Source organism: Cyprinodon tularosa, unplaced genomic scaffold (genome assembly GCF_016077235.1).
Source record: "Cyprinodon tularosa strain WSP-4 unplaced genomic scaffold, ASM1607723v1 ctg143, whole genome shotgun sequence".
Taxonomy (NCBI): domain Eukaryota; kingdom Metazoa; phylum Chordata; class Actinopteri; order Cyprinodontiformes; family Cyprinodontidae; genus Cyprinodon; species Cyprinodon tularosa.
Window position 1 is genome coordinate 585,885 of NW_024038254.1, and position 14,456 is coordinate 600,340.

At 39.2% G+C, this 14,456-nt stretch overlaps 1 protein-coding gene across 1 annotated transcript; it reads right to left on the reverse strand.

Annotated features, from left to right (window-relative positions):
• Window positions 1–1,765: 1,765 nt before the first annotated feature.
• prdm1c (PR domain containing 1c, with ZNF domain) lies at window positions 1,766–9,597 on the reverse strand. Its single transcript, XM_038278669.1, has 7 exons — window positions 9,411–9,597; window positions 7,866–8,120; window positions 6,016–6,135; window positions 4,814–5,066; window positions 2,987–3,999; window positions 2,751–2,879; window positions 1,766–2,630 (listed from the first exon to the last, which is right to left on the reverse strand). Exons 1-7 carry the CDS (start codon window positions 9,435–9,437, stop codon window positions 2,082–2,084), a joined length of 2,346 nt encoding a protein of 781 aa, XP_038134597.1. The 5' UTR covers window positions 9,438–9,597; the 3' UTR covers window positions 1,766–2,081.
• Window positions 9,598–14,456: the final 4,859 nt, after the last annotated feature.

Sequence of the window (14,456 nt, forward strand, 5' to 3'; positions counted from 1 at the left end):
ACTTCTACTTAAGTAACAAATGTGTGTCCTTTTGACACCACTGGTCCTGAGAATAGTTGTATTTGCAAAATAGCAACCCTCTGACCAATGAGCGCAACTGACCGTGACGTAGTAAGTGCGACAGAAAGCTGGCGGTGGAGTGTACAGTAAGCAAACCGCCTGTGGGTAAAACGGCGAATACGTCCTTCTTAAAAATGAATGAGCGTAGAGCCTCTTCCTGCTCATGTTTCAACGAAAACCCCGACTCTAATCCTTCCAAAACTGATTCCAAAGCTGAGTCAAACGAGAACTGTTCAATAGTTGTTGCCATCTTCCTTGTTGTGCTTTCTCGAGCGTCGTGCAGCTTTGTCGTCACGCCCTCAAAACCCCGCCCACTTTGCATCCAGAAATTCAAAACACATCTTTGCCTTGTGATTGGCCCGCCAGTTCTAGGGCCTGGGGCATTGATCAAGGCTAGACCAACTCGCAGGCAAAAATGATTTTGGTCGCTGGCGGGTGGGGCTAGCTTACTAGGCTAGGTCACACCACTTTTAGCCACATACCAGTGGTGGTTCCCATGTTGACCCTAATTGACCCACCATCTAAGGCGGCAACAGTTCACACAAAAATTTGCAAACAATAACAAACAATAAGAGAAGGCTTCTTGTTCTGCTAAATAATGTTTTCCTTTATATTTATGAGAGTGGCCAAATGTATTTCCAACCCTTGTTATTTATAAATATAGTCATGTACTATGCCAGCTGTCATTATGAAATGTCAATCATCAACGTGAAGCTATTTTGCTTCCAGCTGTGGTAAAGGCAAAAAATGAACCATAATTAAACAATCGTTTGCCTCTGAACTCATTAAATTAATCTAAAATCAAGGACTATATTAGTTAAATAGATAGCACACAGTAGTGTATTCTAGAAGCATCATTTTAAGCATAAATAAAATTGGTTTTGGACAAGATAAAGAATACTGATAGGAAGCTTTTGGAGTACCTCGGCCTTCTTTGAACTTTAAATCTCTGAACTATGCCTAAAATGCATGACATTTCAACTATGTGTTAAAAACAAGCATAAATAACTTAATAAGCCTTATGACCTTTTGAAGTAATCCTCTCTATATTGTTTTTGGTTTACACTTTCTTGGCCCCAAAAACACAATTCTAGTTTTAAAACTTTTTCTTGCACACATACTGTACATTAATGCGTTTCTTAATTTGACAGCTTTATAAGTAATGGTGCATATAACAGAAATGAACATAAAGGCAATATCAATATAAAATAAACACTTACACTACACAACACTATAGTGCTAATAAATTTGGACATATTCCAGAAATCTATTGCATAATGTAGTTTTCGAAATGTAGGTTAAATTAACTTATTCTGAAAGACTGACTCTCTGCTTAGAGATTGTATAAGGTATGAATGTTGTTTAACGGTCCATCTTTTGGGTAAAACATCTGTTAATTATTAAAGTTATGGTATATAACTTCAAGTTTTTTTTTTCAGACTACTGAGGTGATACTTACTGGTTAATATCCAGAGACACATAACAGGATGTTTACCTCTGTCTGACTCCCCACATCAGCCGAGTACACTCACACAAATGCAAGCATGTATACCATGCAAGAACAATTGAGGTTTCCTCTGTGTCGTCATTTCAGCACTTAGCTCACTGAAACTATACAGAGTCATGCTTATACAGTCATTTTCAGTTTAATCGTGCAACAAATAATACCAGCATGTGCGAACAAACAGGAACACTCAATCTTACTCAGTGAAGCTACAAATGAAGGTAGGTTTAGGCAATAATTTATTACTGTATGCAAATGTTTAAAAATATTCAACAAAATATAGCAAGTATCCACTTTGATACATATTAGTTTCAAATTGGTAAAATAATAAATTATACACACATAAGGAAAATAAATCACTGAAGTATTTGGTCATTTTGGCAATGTTTAGACTAGCCATGCACTCAAATCTTTGTAGACTTAATAGGCAATGTGTGATTTAGAAAAGGCTTTACTTCAAACAGTAACAGACAGCTGCTGAGCTGGGTTCTAATGATTATTTGGTTGGATTAGTAGGTCACTCTCTGAAATGCATCCTTGCTCCAGCTTCACGCTTGTCGGTCATAAAACTATGTGACTGAGACAGCGCATCTGAGCACTGGTACACTCCGTTGCCGATGTTCAGCTCAGTCTTCACTTTGACAGCATCCTGGAAGCTTAAGATGTTATTTTCTATCTTTTGTATGAGGTCAATGACATTCCCTTTGTTTGTTTCTGTGTCAGTGGCCATAACATCGAGCTGCTCTGCTGCCTCACTCATGTCGAACCTCTCTATCTCAGAGTTGACTCGTTGTAGCTCCTCAGGTGACAGCCTACGGGATGCTGAGGGGGACAGGGGGCAGAAGCCTTGGAGGTGGACCTGTAGGCTGCAGTGGTGAAGATAAGTAGAGGGGCAGCGAGGACATTGGTGGGTCCCTTCCCCTGTGTGCAACCGTTTGTGAAGTTTGAGGTGGATATATTGAGTAAATCGGGCTGGGCAGAGCTTGCACTGGTAAGGCCTCTCACCTGAGTGCAACCGTTGGTGGGTCTTAAGGTTGCTAGTGCTGCTAAATCGCTTATGGCACACCTGAAAACAAAGCATTGTAATTTTAGTAAATGTAGTCCTTGGTCAGTTAGCATTATAGCAAAAACCCTTAGCTCTATCAATCAGAACTTAAACTTTATACTTTCTAGGTTATTCTCTTACCTTGCACTCATGAGGCTTCTCTCCTGTGTGAACTAGGTAATGTTTTTGCAAGTGTGCCAGCTGAGTAAAGTTCTTGTTACAGGTCTGACACTTAAACGGACGCTCCCCATTGTGAACTCTTAGATGAACCTGAAAAAAGTAGGTGAGATCGATATTTATAGTTTCAGATTGTATCTTCGGTCAAAAACACACTTCGGTCAATCAATTATGTTTCTAGGAAGATGAAGGGTACTTACCTTGAGATTGGACAGCTGCCCGAAGACCTTTCCACAGATGTTGCATTCATAACGAATTTTTCCATTTTGCCTTTTAAGTGGGTAAGAAAGGGTCTTGTAGCCAATGATTGACCCTTCTTTCTTTTGCCGTCTAAGATCCAATGCATCTTCAGTATTGCCCTGATTGGCAGAGGTAGGTCTGGAAGGAAGGTAGTTTGAGGAGGCAGCAGTACCAACAGGGGGTGAACATTCCCGAGGTGCAAAAGGATTTTCTTTACAGAGTTTAAAGTCAACGGGAGAAGAGCTGGCCTTACTAGACACACTGAGGTCTGTGTAGACGTTTGTGCAAGCAGAGTGTTTGACATCACTGAGGTCACTGGAAGTTTTCTTGAGGTAGTTTGCCTTTTTTGAGTAGAGGTCATTGTTACCTTTGTGCTCACTACTTTGTGAAAGAATGAGTTCCTGTTTGCAATTTGATGATGCAAGTGATAAGTTTTTGGATCCACTACCTGAAGGATGTAGGATGTGTGCATAGCTGTTGAAAGGCATGAAATCTGATGAATTTGTCAAGTGTGGTTTTAGTCTTTCACTGTAGAATGGTAATGTATGTGGCAGAAGGCCCAGTGAGTAGTGTGGCACTAGGTAAGAACTGTGTCTAAGATTGGAGAGAATCTCACTCGGCACACATGGTTCTTGGTGAGGTTCAGTTTTGCAAGGATCTTGAGTGTGTTGCAGGGCAATATGCAAACCAGTTGGAAAGGGACTGCTTATCTCTGGCCTTTTGGCTGTAGCAGTGCCATACGGTGCCAAAGGTGGCAAAGGGAGATATCCGTAGTTATATCCAGATTCCAAGTTGGCCTGTATTGGATATACAACGCTCGGACACGAGGGAAAAATTGAGACACCTGTCTGAAACACCTGACAGTCCTGGTTTCTGAGACAGATAGACTTAGGTTTGAGAGGTTCATCTCTGAGAATCTCAGAAACAGTGTGTCCTCGTTTTCCTTTTGTCCTCTCATGAGCCTGGATTTGCTCTGTTAAACAGATAGACAATAGAAAAATGTCATTAGAGGCAAGTACATGAATTATCTATGTTAACTTTACAACATCCCGACTGCTGTATACATGTAAACAAGTAATAGCCAGGAAATCTTGAGTGTGGTGCTTTTATGGCTAACTACAGACCAGACAAAGTGCTCAAAGTGGCAAACAGAGAGGGACAAAATACAGGGGTATGTTTCTGCATTTAACGTACTTTGGACACAGTTAACATTAACCCACACAGAGCAGAGGAAGCCATATCTTTTGTTTACTCCCCTCTTACCCTACCACTCCACTTCTTAACAAACAGCTAACAGTGAGTGTGATACCAATCTTTCAGCAGGTCACCTTGTCAGGAAGTCAAAGTAACCTTCTTAGGTATCTTCTTTCAAGAGCTAAATAAATAGAGGAAGTCAAGCCTGAATAACTTCACTACCTCAAGTCACAACTACTGAGGGAGCGCAAACGTATACATGCAAAATAAGGGCTAAAAGAACTTAAAATCCTGAAAATGTTCTCATTTTACTTAGGCTCTGCCTCTTTAGACAATCCCCTCTCTGTTTTCAGGACTCTTCTATCACCTTTTTTGTTCTGCTTTAACAAAGGGAACATGGGTGTGACTGAGCAACTTTTTTTAACACCCATACAAAGACCTTGTCAGCTGGTCAGCTGTTTGACAGCAAGCCCTTTGCTATGACAGGCCAACCCTGATATGTGTCAAAGCGTAGGTGGGGGTTTGGTTTCAAATGACTTTCATGGAATTAAATTTTGTCTGACTTCCTATATTAATTCCATACAAACACCTACCATTTTTGTCAGCAGCTAATTGTTGAAGATGAGGATAGTAACAGCGCTGGGCAAATTCATGGCTGTACGAGACCAGTAGCTCCTGACCTGGCTGAAGAGGTTTAATTGTGTAAAAGAAGATGTTCAGGCCAGTCTGGCAGGCAACTAGATTCTGCTCCTCTACTGATCGTGCTGGGTTGACATAGCGCATCCAGTTGCTTTGTTCCTCATTCAAACTATCCAGGATGTGATGAATTTGCCCATCTGAGAAAACCTTTAGCACAGAAAACAATGAAAAATGTAAGGTAGTTCTGGTAATCAAGAAACGGAAACACTTTAAGATGCACTGGATCTGAAATCATGATGTCAGACTTTCCTCGTCTCAGTCTTATGGTAAGTATTGTATTTTTGTTCAGCTGTATACATAGCTTAGGACTGGCTGTGGTGTTGTCAGTCATTTAAAGCAACACTGAATAATACTGTTTCTGTATGACTGGATTATAGTATGATATCTTGCTTACTTCCACTATGAGCTCCCACAGTTGAAGAAAAGTTATTCTTTATAGCCCTTCCAAATCTCAAGTTTTTCTGCTGTCTAAAGCTATGAAGCAGTGCTCTTGATTGATTCTTTATTAACATGCAACCTCTGTTAAAAATGTTTAAAGATTTGATTAGTCTGACATTAGTTAATGTTACCGACCCTGTGGTGCTCAATTGCAGTGGTGTGTGTGAGTAATGGAATATGCTCGGGTGCTGCTGATTTGTAACATCACAGTTCTCAGGCTAAAAGCCACTTCCTTGCCTAGTCAGTGTGAGAATGTGTGAATCTGGAGAAGTGCGGACATGTGTATGGTGAATTTACTGGCAGTGATACCACTGCTGAGAGAAGCAGAGAGAGAAGAACCACTGCGTCATTGAAACCAAACAGCTGTGTGTGCCTATGTATGTGTGACTTCAGACAACCAAGTTGAATACTGGCAGTCAGTCAGTTTTGCATATGTGGCACACACACACGTTATTCTCCATCTAAAACAATACCAGCGTCTTGGCAAGCAAACTTTTACAGGATGACGGTCCTTGACCACAACTGCAAACCTGTGCAACGCCACTGCTATAGAAACACCTCTGGCTGAAGCTGCAGGATGTGAACTGTTCTGAAATGTACATTTTTGAATTTCACATTAATGCACCTAAATCCAAACCCTCATATGTAGTTTACTTACCGTCCAGAAGTAGCGACTGTCTGCATCTTTAGGCAATGTTTTACTGGTGTAGCTTTTGCCAACGAAAGGGCCAAAACGGCTTCCCTTTGGAATAAACTCTTTACTGGTCACCCCAAGCACCTGTTCCACAAGAAGGATAAAGAGACGTTAAAGTCTTGCAAAAACTCATTTTTTAAATGTTGCATTGCACATCCAGCTTCTCTGAGGTTAAATAAAAATAAAGTTTTCTGTAAAACTATTGTTTGCTTTATATATTTGTTTGTTCATTACACAAATATATATTGCCAGATTATCAAAGTTTCTCAGAGAGTGCATCAAAAAAATCAAGAAGTCACAAAGAACCCAAATTGTTACTAAAGCTCTCTGGTTCTCAATTTCTTGATTGCTTTCAGTTTAGAGTGTATGATTCAATCATAAGATAGAAACCAGGGAAATATGATTCAAAGAGAGAGTCTGTAGACCAAAACCACAACTGACCAAAGAAGACAGAAAATGCTGTCAGACTTTTTGCCAGGAAGCATCCAGTCCCTAAGATTGCTGTAAAATATAATGTGGCTTGACTAGAAATGAGTCAAATTATTTCGTGTACATCCAGTTACATCTACTGTACCAATAACTGCCTTTTAAAAAATAAGGATACTGCATCTACTAGGGGATAATACCTTTTCAAATAGTGTTCAGTTGTTTTAAATAGCATTTGTCTATAATTATTTTAAATTATAATTTAAAAACTTTTTTGAATTAAATGTGTTTATGGTCTTTTTCTCTGCAATAAATATCTGAAACATGTGGTGAAATAGCAAAAAATAAATAAGTCTTATTTTCACAAGACTCTCCAAGTCTCATTTTTGCAAATTAAAAAAATAATCTGGTGACAAACTTTCCACTGTGGAAAATAATGTGGCACAGTTTTGTTTTTATTCCCCCCAAATATAATGAATATTTAACAAGCCGGACAACTGAGTTTTCTTTAGTTTCTCCATCACATTAAATTTTTACCACTGATGTTATTCTCTGACCTCTAGGTGTGAAACTCACTCCTCTGTCTCAAGCCTTCAGGCTACAGACGCAACGATAAGGTGTCATGGTCACACCCGGACTGATGAACGTCACCAGGTAACATTTTGTCAAAGCTAAAGCATAAAAGCCATGGTCATGAATTCCTTAATACATATTAAGTGGCAATCATATTGTGTATGTTGCTGGATGAAATAAATATCTGGATGATCTATATAGTTTTGTCATTAATTAATTATCATGGTATGCTTGTGATGTAGATAATTGGTTTTCAATGCTAAAATATTCAGACAATATTTGTCAAAGGGTCAAAAGAGTGAGGCAGATATTTAACCACAGACAAAGTCTATTTCTTCTGACTGCATTTGATAAAATCTCTCAACTAGGTCAAGCCACACAACTTTTGATTTGCCTGACTTTTATTGACCAACCTAGACACAAACTTTTGTCAATTCAAAGGATTATTTAAAGTAGCGTATATCACATGGGTCTCCATGAGTCAGCTTTACTTTAAGGTCTAATTTTCCGCTGGAACAAAGGGATCAGAATCTGTTAGCTACTAATCAGAGTGTCCTCTGTCTGAGTGCCTAGGGGCTTGGCTATTGTCTCTCTTTTTGCCTCGGCACACAGGCAGGAGAGAGGAAAGGCTCAAATTAGACAACAACATGTCAAGTACATCCCGCCTGAGGATGGATGAGTGGACGGAAGGAAGTTGGAGTGACGCAAATAAGGTCTATAAAAACAACTACTGCTTTTTGCACAGATGTTTTCGAATTTGAGAAATTTTACAGTATAATTAAAATTATGGTGTGAAATTTGGAGGGAAATCTTACCTCTCTAGAGCTGTGGTTGCGTTTCAAGGTGAGGTTTCTGGGTAAGGATCTCTCAGCTCTTGTCTTGCCATGGCTTTTGGACTCTTCATCAATAAACTGGTCATTCACAATGTAAGTGCACTTCTCCTCAAAATCAGACTCGCTCCATGATCTCATATCTTCCTGTGTATCTGTCAAAGCTACAGTGGTGGCTCCTATGCTCTGCGGTGACCTCTCTGAGGCTAACATGTCTGTGGTGCATTCAGAAGAGGAGGCCTAGAGAAGAAGAAAGGGCAAAAATGTCTTGGTGAATGGTTATCAGACCAGATCAAAAACATGCTGGCTGTTGGATAGCGGAGATGACAGAGACATTTTTCAGCTACCACAAATGCTGCAGGTTCTATTTGAAAACAAAAATGGGTTGCCTTGGCAACAAGTCCAACTGGCATCAACACTCACATTTAAACCTTTAAGGAAAGAATAAATCATCGTCTTTTTATTTAAGTATTTAAGAGAAAAATAACAGCTGTTAGATAAAAAGTTAAGTTTTGAACTGACCTTAAAGCAGTTTCAGAAGTGTAAAATGAGATATACCATAGACGAGGAAGTTGCAGTTCCGAGATTTACTTTCCTATCTGCTACTACCGGACAAACAAACTTCAAAGTTGAACGAGCCCCGCCGGCCCCACTGTCCCATACGTCCTGTGACTCTGAATCACCACCCCAAGGCTACATTGCAGGTTTCTTTAGCACGTCAGCCCCGAAGCAAGACCACTTTCACAAGGAAACAAGCACTCCCAGTGAATCAACACGACTTCCTCTGAACTAACTTGGCCAGTCCTGATATCTTGTCTTTCTCTTTCTATTTGATTGCATCTTTCTTTTGAACAAGATGTGATCAACTGGCTCAGCCCACACTAAAGAACACACCCTTTGTGACAGGATGACATAAAGTGTAAAAAAATGATGAAAGATTTACGATTAAAAATAAAAGCACACAGCTTTTGCTTATTACCCTCCTCTCTTGGCTGCCCAGATAGTGATTGATAAGCAGTAATATTGGTAAGCAGTCGAATGACACATGTTCTCCCCTGATAAGAGACTAAATTTAATGCACAGCCTAAACTTTATGGAAGACTTAATGCTTAACATGGAGCCCGAAAATCTAAAATACACATTTACTGTCGGTGAGAAGAAAAAAAATGAATGATGCAAAAAAAAAGTGCAGAGAGATGAGATTTATGGCGGACATTTCAGCCTTTTTTTCTCTGAAGTATGTCACCACAGCTGACTCGGAATGACTGTCACTAGTGTGACAACTCACTTTGAAACCATTCAACCTAGTGACACAGCAGAAAATATATTCTGAAAATCAAGATATGAGTCAAGAGCTTTATCAGCCGGTATCAGTTTGAGTCTAGAAAGCACAATTAAACTCTGTCAAACACCTTACTGAGAGACGGAGATACCTCTATCAGTTACAGAAAATGTCTAAAATAGAAAGTAAACTAGTAGACATTATTTCATATATATATATCTCTTATTTTATGAATGCTGCAGATTTACCTTAAAGCCTTGAGAGGAGCCACACATATGGCAGGCTGTCTGTTCTCCTTCCTTGAGGTTTAGTTTCTCTTCTCCGCCTCTCCTCTCTCAGGTCTCACACACAACCACAACGTACCTGACGCTGCTGACTGGCTGAAGCGTGACTGACTTCACAGCGTAGCCCTAGAGTCTAAAGGAGTTAAAGGTGTGCTTCTGAAAGTGTACCAGAGAAATACACTCCCTTTTCCTACCTCTCCTCCCCCTTTTTTTTTTTTTTTACCCCATGATGACTCCTCCTTGGAATGGTTGCGTGTGTGTCTGTGTTTGTGTGTGTCATTGTGTTGTCCTGAGGCATGAGGTTTTCTCTAAGGGGGATTTGCTGGCTGTCACACGGTTATGTCCGGATCACACAGATGCATCTTCATTTTCTGAAAATTGCCCTCTCTGTTTTTGGGTTAAATAAAGGCCTGTTGAGATTTTAAAACTACAAGCAATGATGTGTTTCTGGGAGATATTGCTTTGCAGGCTGTATTTGTTGATGTAAAAAACTCTTCACTTTTTTTTTATTATTCTTTTTGCTCTTTTAGAAGTGATGTAGATTAACAGTTTATCAGAAATCCTTTTTCAGCTGTTTTTCAGTTTTAATTGGTTTATTCATTATTTTCAATAGTATGTGTGTTTGATAAACCACTGATGTTTTTTTTTATCTCCAATTAGAAATTCTGATAGTAAAAAAAAAAAAAAATTGATATTTAAAAAAAAAATATATATATATATGTTTGATCCAACAAAACAAATCTACATTGACTGTACTTATATACTGTAGCACCTTTTCAAGTCAGGGGACTCCAAAATGATTTACAATACATTTACATTTAGTCATTCCCCCGTTGGCACAGTTATGTTGACAGGCTACATTTCAGCCACAGCTGCACTGTGGCATACTGACAGAAGTAAGTTGTTCATAAAGGACCTGGACCCTCTGACCAACGTCACAAACGTTTGAATCTAGCCGTGGCCCTTTTGAGTATCTGCTCTGGTAACCTGTGGGTCAAAGATGCCATCCGTATGTTTTGCCATTGAGTTTCAAAACAATTCAGGAGAGTTGGCCTAGGCTGTTGCAAACTGGATTTGTCTTGAAAAAATTTTCTTCCAAAAAATACCCACAGGCTGCATATCGGCACAGGCAGTAGCACTGTTGCCTTGCAGGAAGAAGGTTCTCTGTTTCATTCCTGGCCCCAGGTCTTTCTGCATGGAGTTTGCCTGTTCTCTCTGTGCATGCATGGGTTCTCTTAGGGTACTCCAGCTTCCTCCCACAGTCCAAAAACATGACTGTTATCTTAATTGGCTTCTCTAAATGGTCCTTAGGTGTGGGTGCGTGTGTGCATGGCTGTGTGTCATTGTGTGTCTCTGTGTTGCCCTGCAACAGACTGTTGATCTGTCCAGGGTGTACCCCTCCTCTCGCCCGTACACTGCCGGAGATAGGCCGCAACCCTGACTAAGTGGGATAAAATGGATGGATGGATAGATTACACTGATTAGACTCTTTGGTGAAAGAAGTACATTTGATATTTGTATCGAAAGATTTTGCTACAGACATTATAGCTGTGTTTAGCTGTTTAATTAGAGTATGCTTAAAGATCAGCAGAACGTGACTTACCTTAGCTTTACATACAAATAAATATCTTCTTGTTTTTCAGATGCCATATTTTTGGGTTAACCCAGCCAGCTGTGAAATACTGATTGGCATCTGCACCTTTAAAAGCTTTCAGACTTTCACCAGTGTGTGATGACGGGGTGTATAAGATATTCATATCAGTCGGGAAAGGAAAAATCTGTAGGGACTTCATATGGATCTGATCCAATAACAATGTCCTAAAAGCTCACATGAATTTAAATGAGAATGATTTGTCCTGGTCAGAGGGGAAGCACCTCAGCGCTAAATGTTCGGTACTCAAAATAGTGGTCTTAAAATAGAATTCGTCATGATGTCACACGTCTGAAAGGTATCTCTAGGCAACTGACATAGCTGAGGTTCAAACTGGAAACTCTACAGTTTCGGGTCAAAGGCCTACACCTCATGCTATAGTCACCCTTAAATGTAGATTTTAGGGCATTTGTCACCAGCTGTCTATCACAAGACTCACTTTGATTGTGATGCAGGAAACAAGGATTCAAATCCCAGTTATAAGTGGCATATACTTTCTAAGTCTAACAAGCAAATCAGAATGACCTTATGTGGTGAGATACATGCAAGACTTCAATCACTAAGTCAAACACTGGGTGTAAAATCAAAGAAGATGTGTTCATTAAAGTAATAATTCAAGCTTCTTTGTTTCTTTGTCTTTTCTCCACCGTGCAAAATGCAAAGTTCGGTGCACATTGGATTATGGTGTGGTGCTATTTTTTAGATGTTGGTTATGTGAACCCTTAGTTCTTTAAAAAAAAAAAACTCTCTGTGCTTAAACATGAACAGATATTCAAAGCAATTAACCCTGATTCAAGTTTCAGATTTCACAAGTAATCTTCTGGAGAAATGGTCAAAGATTCCTACAATTCAAAGACGATTTTAAACCTCACAGACAGCTTAATGAGAGCAGTTGAGAGCTGCTTTACTTGGAACGGATGGACCAACAATCTATTAGTGTAGATTCTCACTTATGCAGGGCAAGTGGTGATAGTTCCCTGCTGACCAGGTACTCTGTATGTTTTGATCTGTACTTCCTGGTTATCTGTAATCTGACTTTCAACTAAAGCTTCTTCCCGCCCAGCTCTGGTTGGCAGCCAGCCACCTGACGAATCATCTGAAGTTCTCCAACCTGTCATCCACGCGCTTGACACGCGACATACTGTAACAAACTGACTGTCTGTTTCCTTTTTTCCTTTCATGAGTGCCCTCACCGTGTGCATTATTCTCATTTACTTTCTCCCCCTGTAGAAACATTCATATCACAGGATTGTATTCCTCGCACACACACGTCTTTGTTTTCACACCGTTTTGTCCTTCCTTTCAGGCTTCCTGTCCCATTCACCACACCTGACCAAACTACTAATTATGCCTGCTGACAAGAGCGACCATGTAATTTAAAATCCACTTCTCCCTCACTGTTTGGTTGTCTCTATTCGCCTTGAGCCATTTCATTCATCACCTTCTATTCAACACTTCTCTTCTCCCCCTCCTCCTCCTCTTCCTCTCTAATACCTCTTTATCTGAGCCTTATCCCTACTCCATTTATTACTTTAAGGGCCCGTGCAGGTAACTCACATATGACAGCATGGACTGTTTCAGTTAAAGGCAGAGGCCCTGAAGAGTTTCTTTGGTCATATGAGGGCGGATGCCTTCAATGGTGGGTATGTATTCCTATCTGATTAGTTGGAAGCAAGTTTTATTTGTATATCTGAAGTTACATTCTTAGAATGGCGGTATGTTGAATAGATCAAAGGAGGAATGAACAAGTAACAAAGAACTTTAGAAGGAAATGCTAAATGCATTCTTGTTTATCGAAAATACAACTTGATTGGTAATTAGTCATCTAATCTAATGTTAGATCTGTAAATGACAGTGATGTGCGGCAAAGTCCCATACTTCTTTGTAGAGCAGTGTATGTTCCTCCGAAACCATTTCCTTGAAGTTGCTTGCTCTAAAATTTCTAATTTAAGTGTTAACTTGATATTTGTTCCTCTCCTTCACATCTAATTATCCATCTATCGCCACAATTATTGACATCCATAGAAAGGTGAGACAAACATTTTTAGATAATTCATTCATTGATTAATTTGATTTAACGAACAATTGCGAACCTGCAATTTAAGGAACAATTGCGAACCTGCCCTAACATCCTCCACTACATTTGCAAGAGAAGTTTCAGTCCACTTCTAGCATTAATTTATTGTGGTTCCAGTTTTTTAATATAATTATTTCTATGACTGTAGATTGTGTAAGTCAGGGTTACCCTTAGACAAAGTACTGGGGGCATGGATAATCTTGATGGCAGAACAACCTGTTTTATCCACCAAAAAGCTGAAGAGCTCAGGCATCTATTCTGATTAGAATAGCCCTTAGGTGGCTCTACTTTGGTGTTTCTGGGCACTTCTAACAAGGAGAAAATAGTAAGCCAGATATAAAATCCAGGGGAGAGACTATACATCCAGTCCAGCCATAGAATCCCTTTGGGTCCTATGGATTGAGCCTGAGAGTGTCATTTGGTCGATGTGTTCTGGATTTTCCTTTTGGTTTTTTTTTATAGACATTTTAATTATATTCTAAGGGAACTAAACTAGTTTTAAACACTTGTCTATGTGTCTCAATTGGCTCCTTCATACTTGCTCCCTCTGAAAACTCGTAAGCCTTTACCCTACTATACCATCTTCCTTTAACAATCTTTAGAAGTGTTTTTATAGGTTCCAATTTTTCATTTGACACACTGGGAAAACAACCAAGAAATAAGTAAAAACAAGTTCTTAAATTAGGTGTATTAACCCTTAATTTGAGTCGGTAAATGAGATAGTTCACCAATGGAATTAATATTTTTACTCTTAGAATAAAATAATTAGATAATATGCACTTTAAATAAGACAATGCTATTGTTTTTGCTTATTTTCAATTTCATTTGTGCGTTTGGCAGTGTCTCACTTCCCTCCTCAATTCAAGAAAATGATTATTATCAGAAAAAAATGACTTATTTAGATTAAAAATTTTTCTGCAGTGCATAACTTAAAAGAGTCACAATAATATTATATGACCAAAAATACCAGGTAATTTCTGCAGGTGTAGATATTGGTGAGATCTGACATATGCACTCATTTTAAAAGTTTGATTTGTCCGGTAAAATGAACACTGCTTCTTTGTGTTTTTCTGTCTTTATCAAAATAAGTTTGGATTTGGTTTCAAAAGGCCATTAGTAAAAATCAAAGTTGATTTTTTACAAGAGGAATACTAACAAAAAGAGAGAGGAAAGTCGATGAACAGCAAACATATTGCACTTTAACACAGAAACCAGCTTCTACACAAACTGAGTTTCTCGTGCCCTCTGTAAACGGCACATGTAGCTTTAACTCTGTAATTTC

Coding starts and splice junctions, on each gene's coding strand:
- prdm1c (XM_038278669.1), bottom strand. CDS start 9,437: ATGTGTGGCTCCTCTCAAGGCTTTAAG. Junction 4,000..4,813: donor ATTAGCTGCTGACAAAAATG/GTAGGTGTTTGT, acceptor TCTGTTTAACAG/AGCAAATCCAGGCTCATGAG. Junction 2,631..2,750: donor AGAAGCCTCATGAGTGCAAG/GTAAGAGAATAA, acceptor CTTTGTTTTCAG/GTGTGCCATAAGCGATTTAG.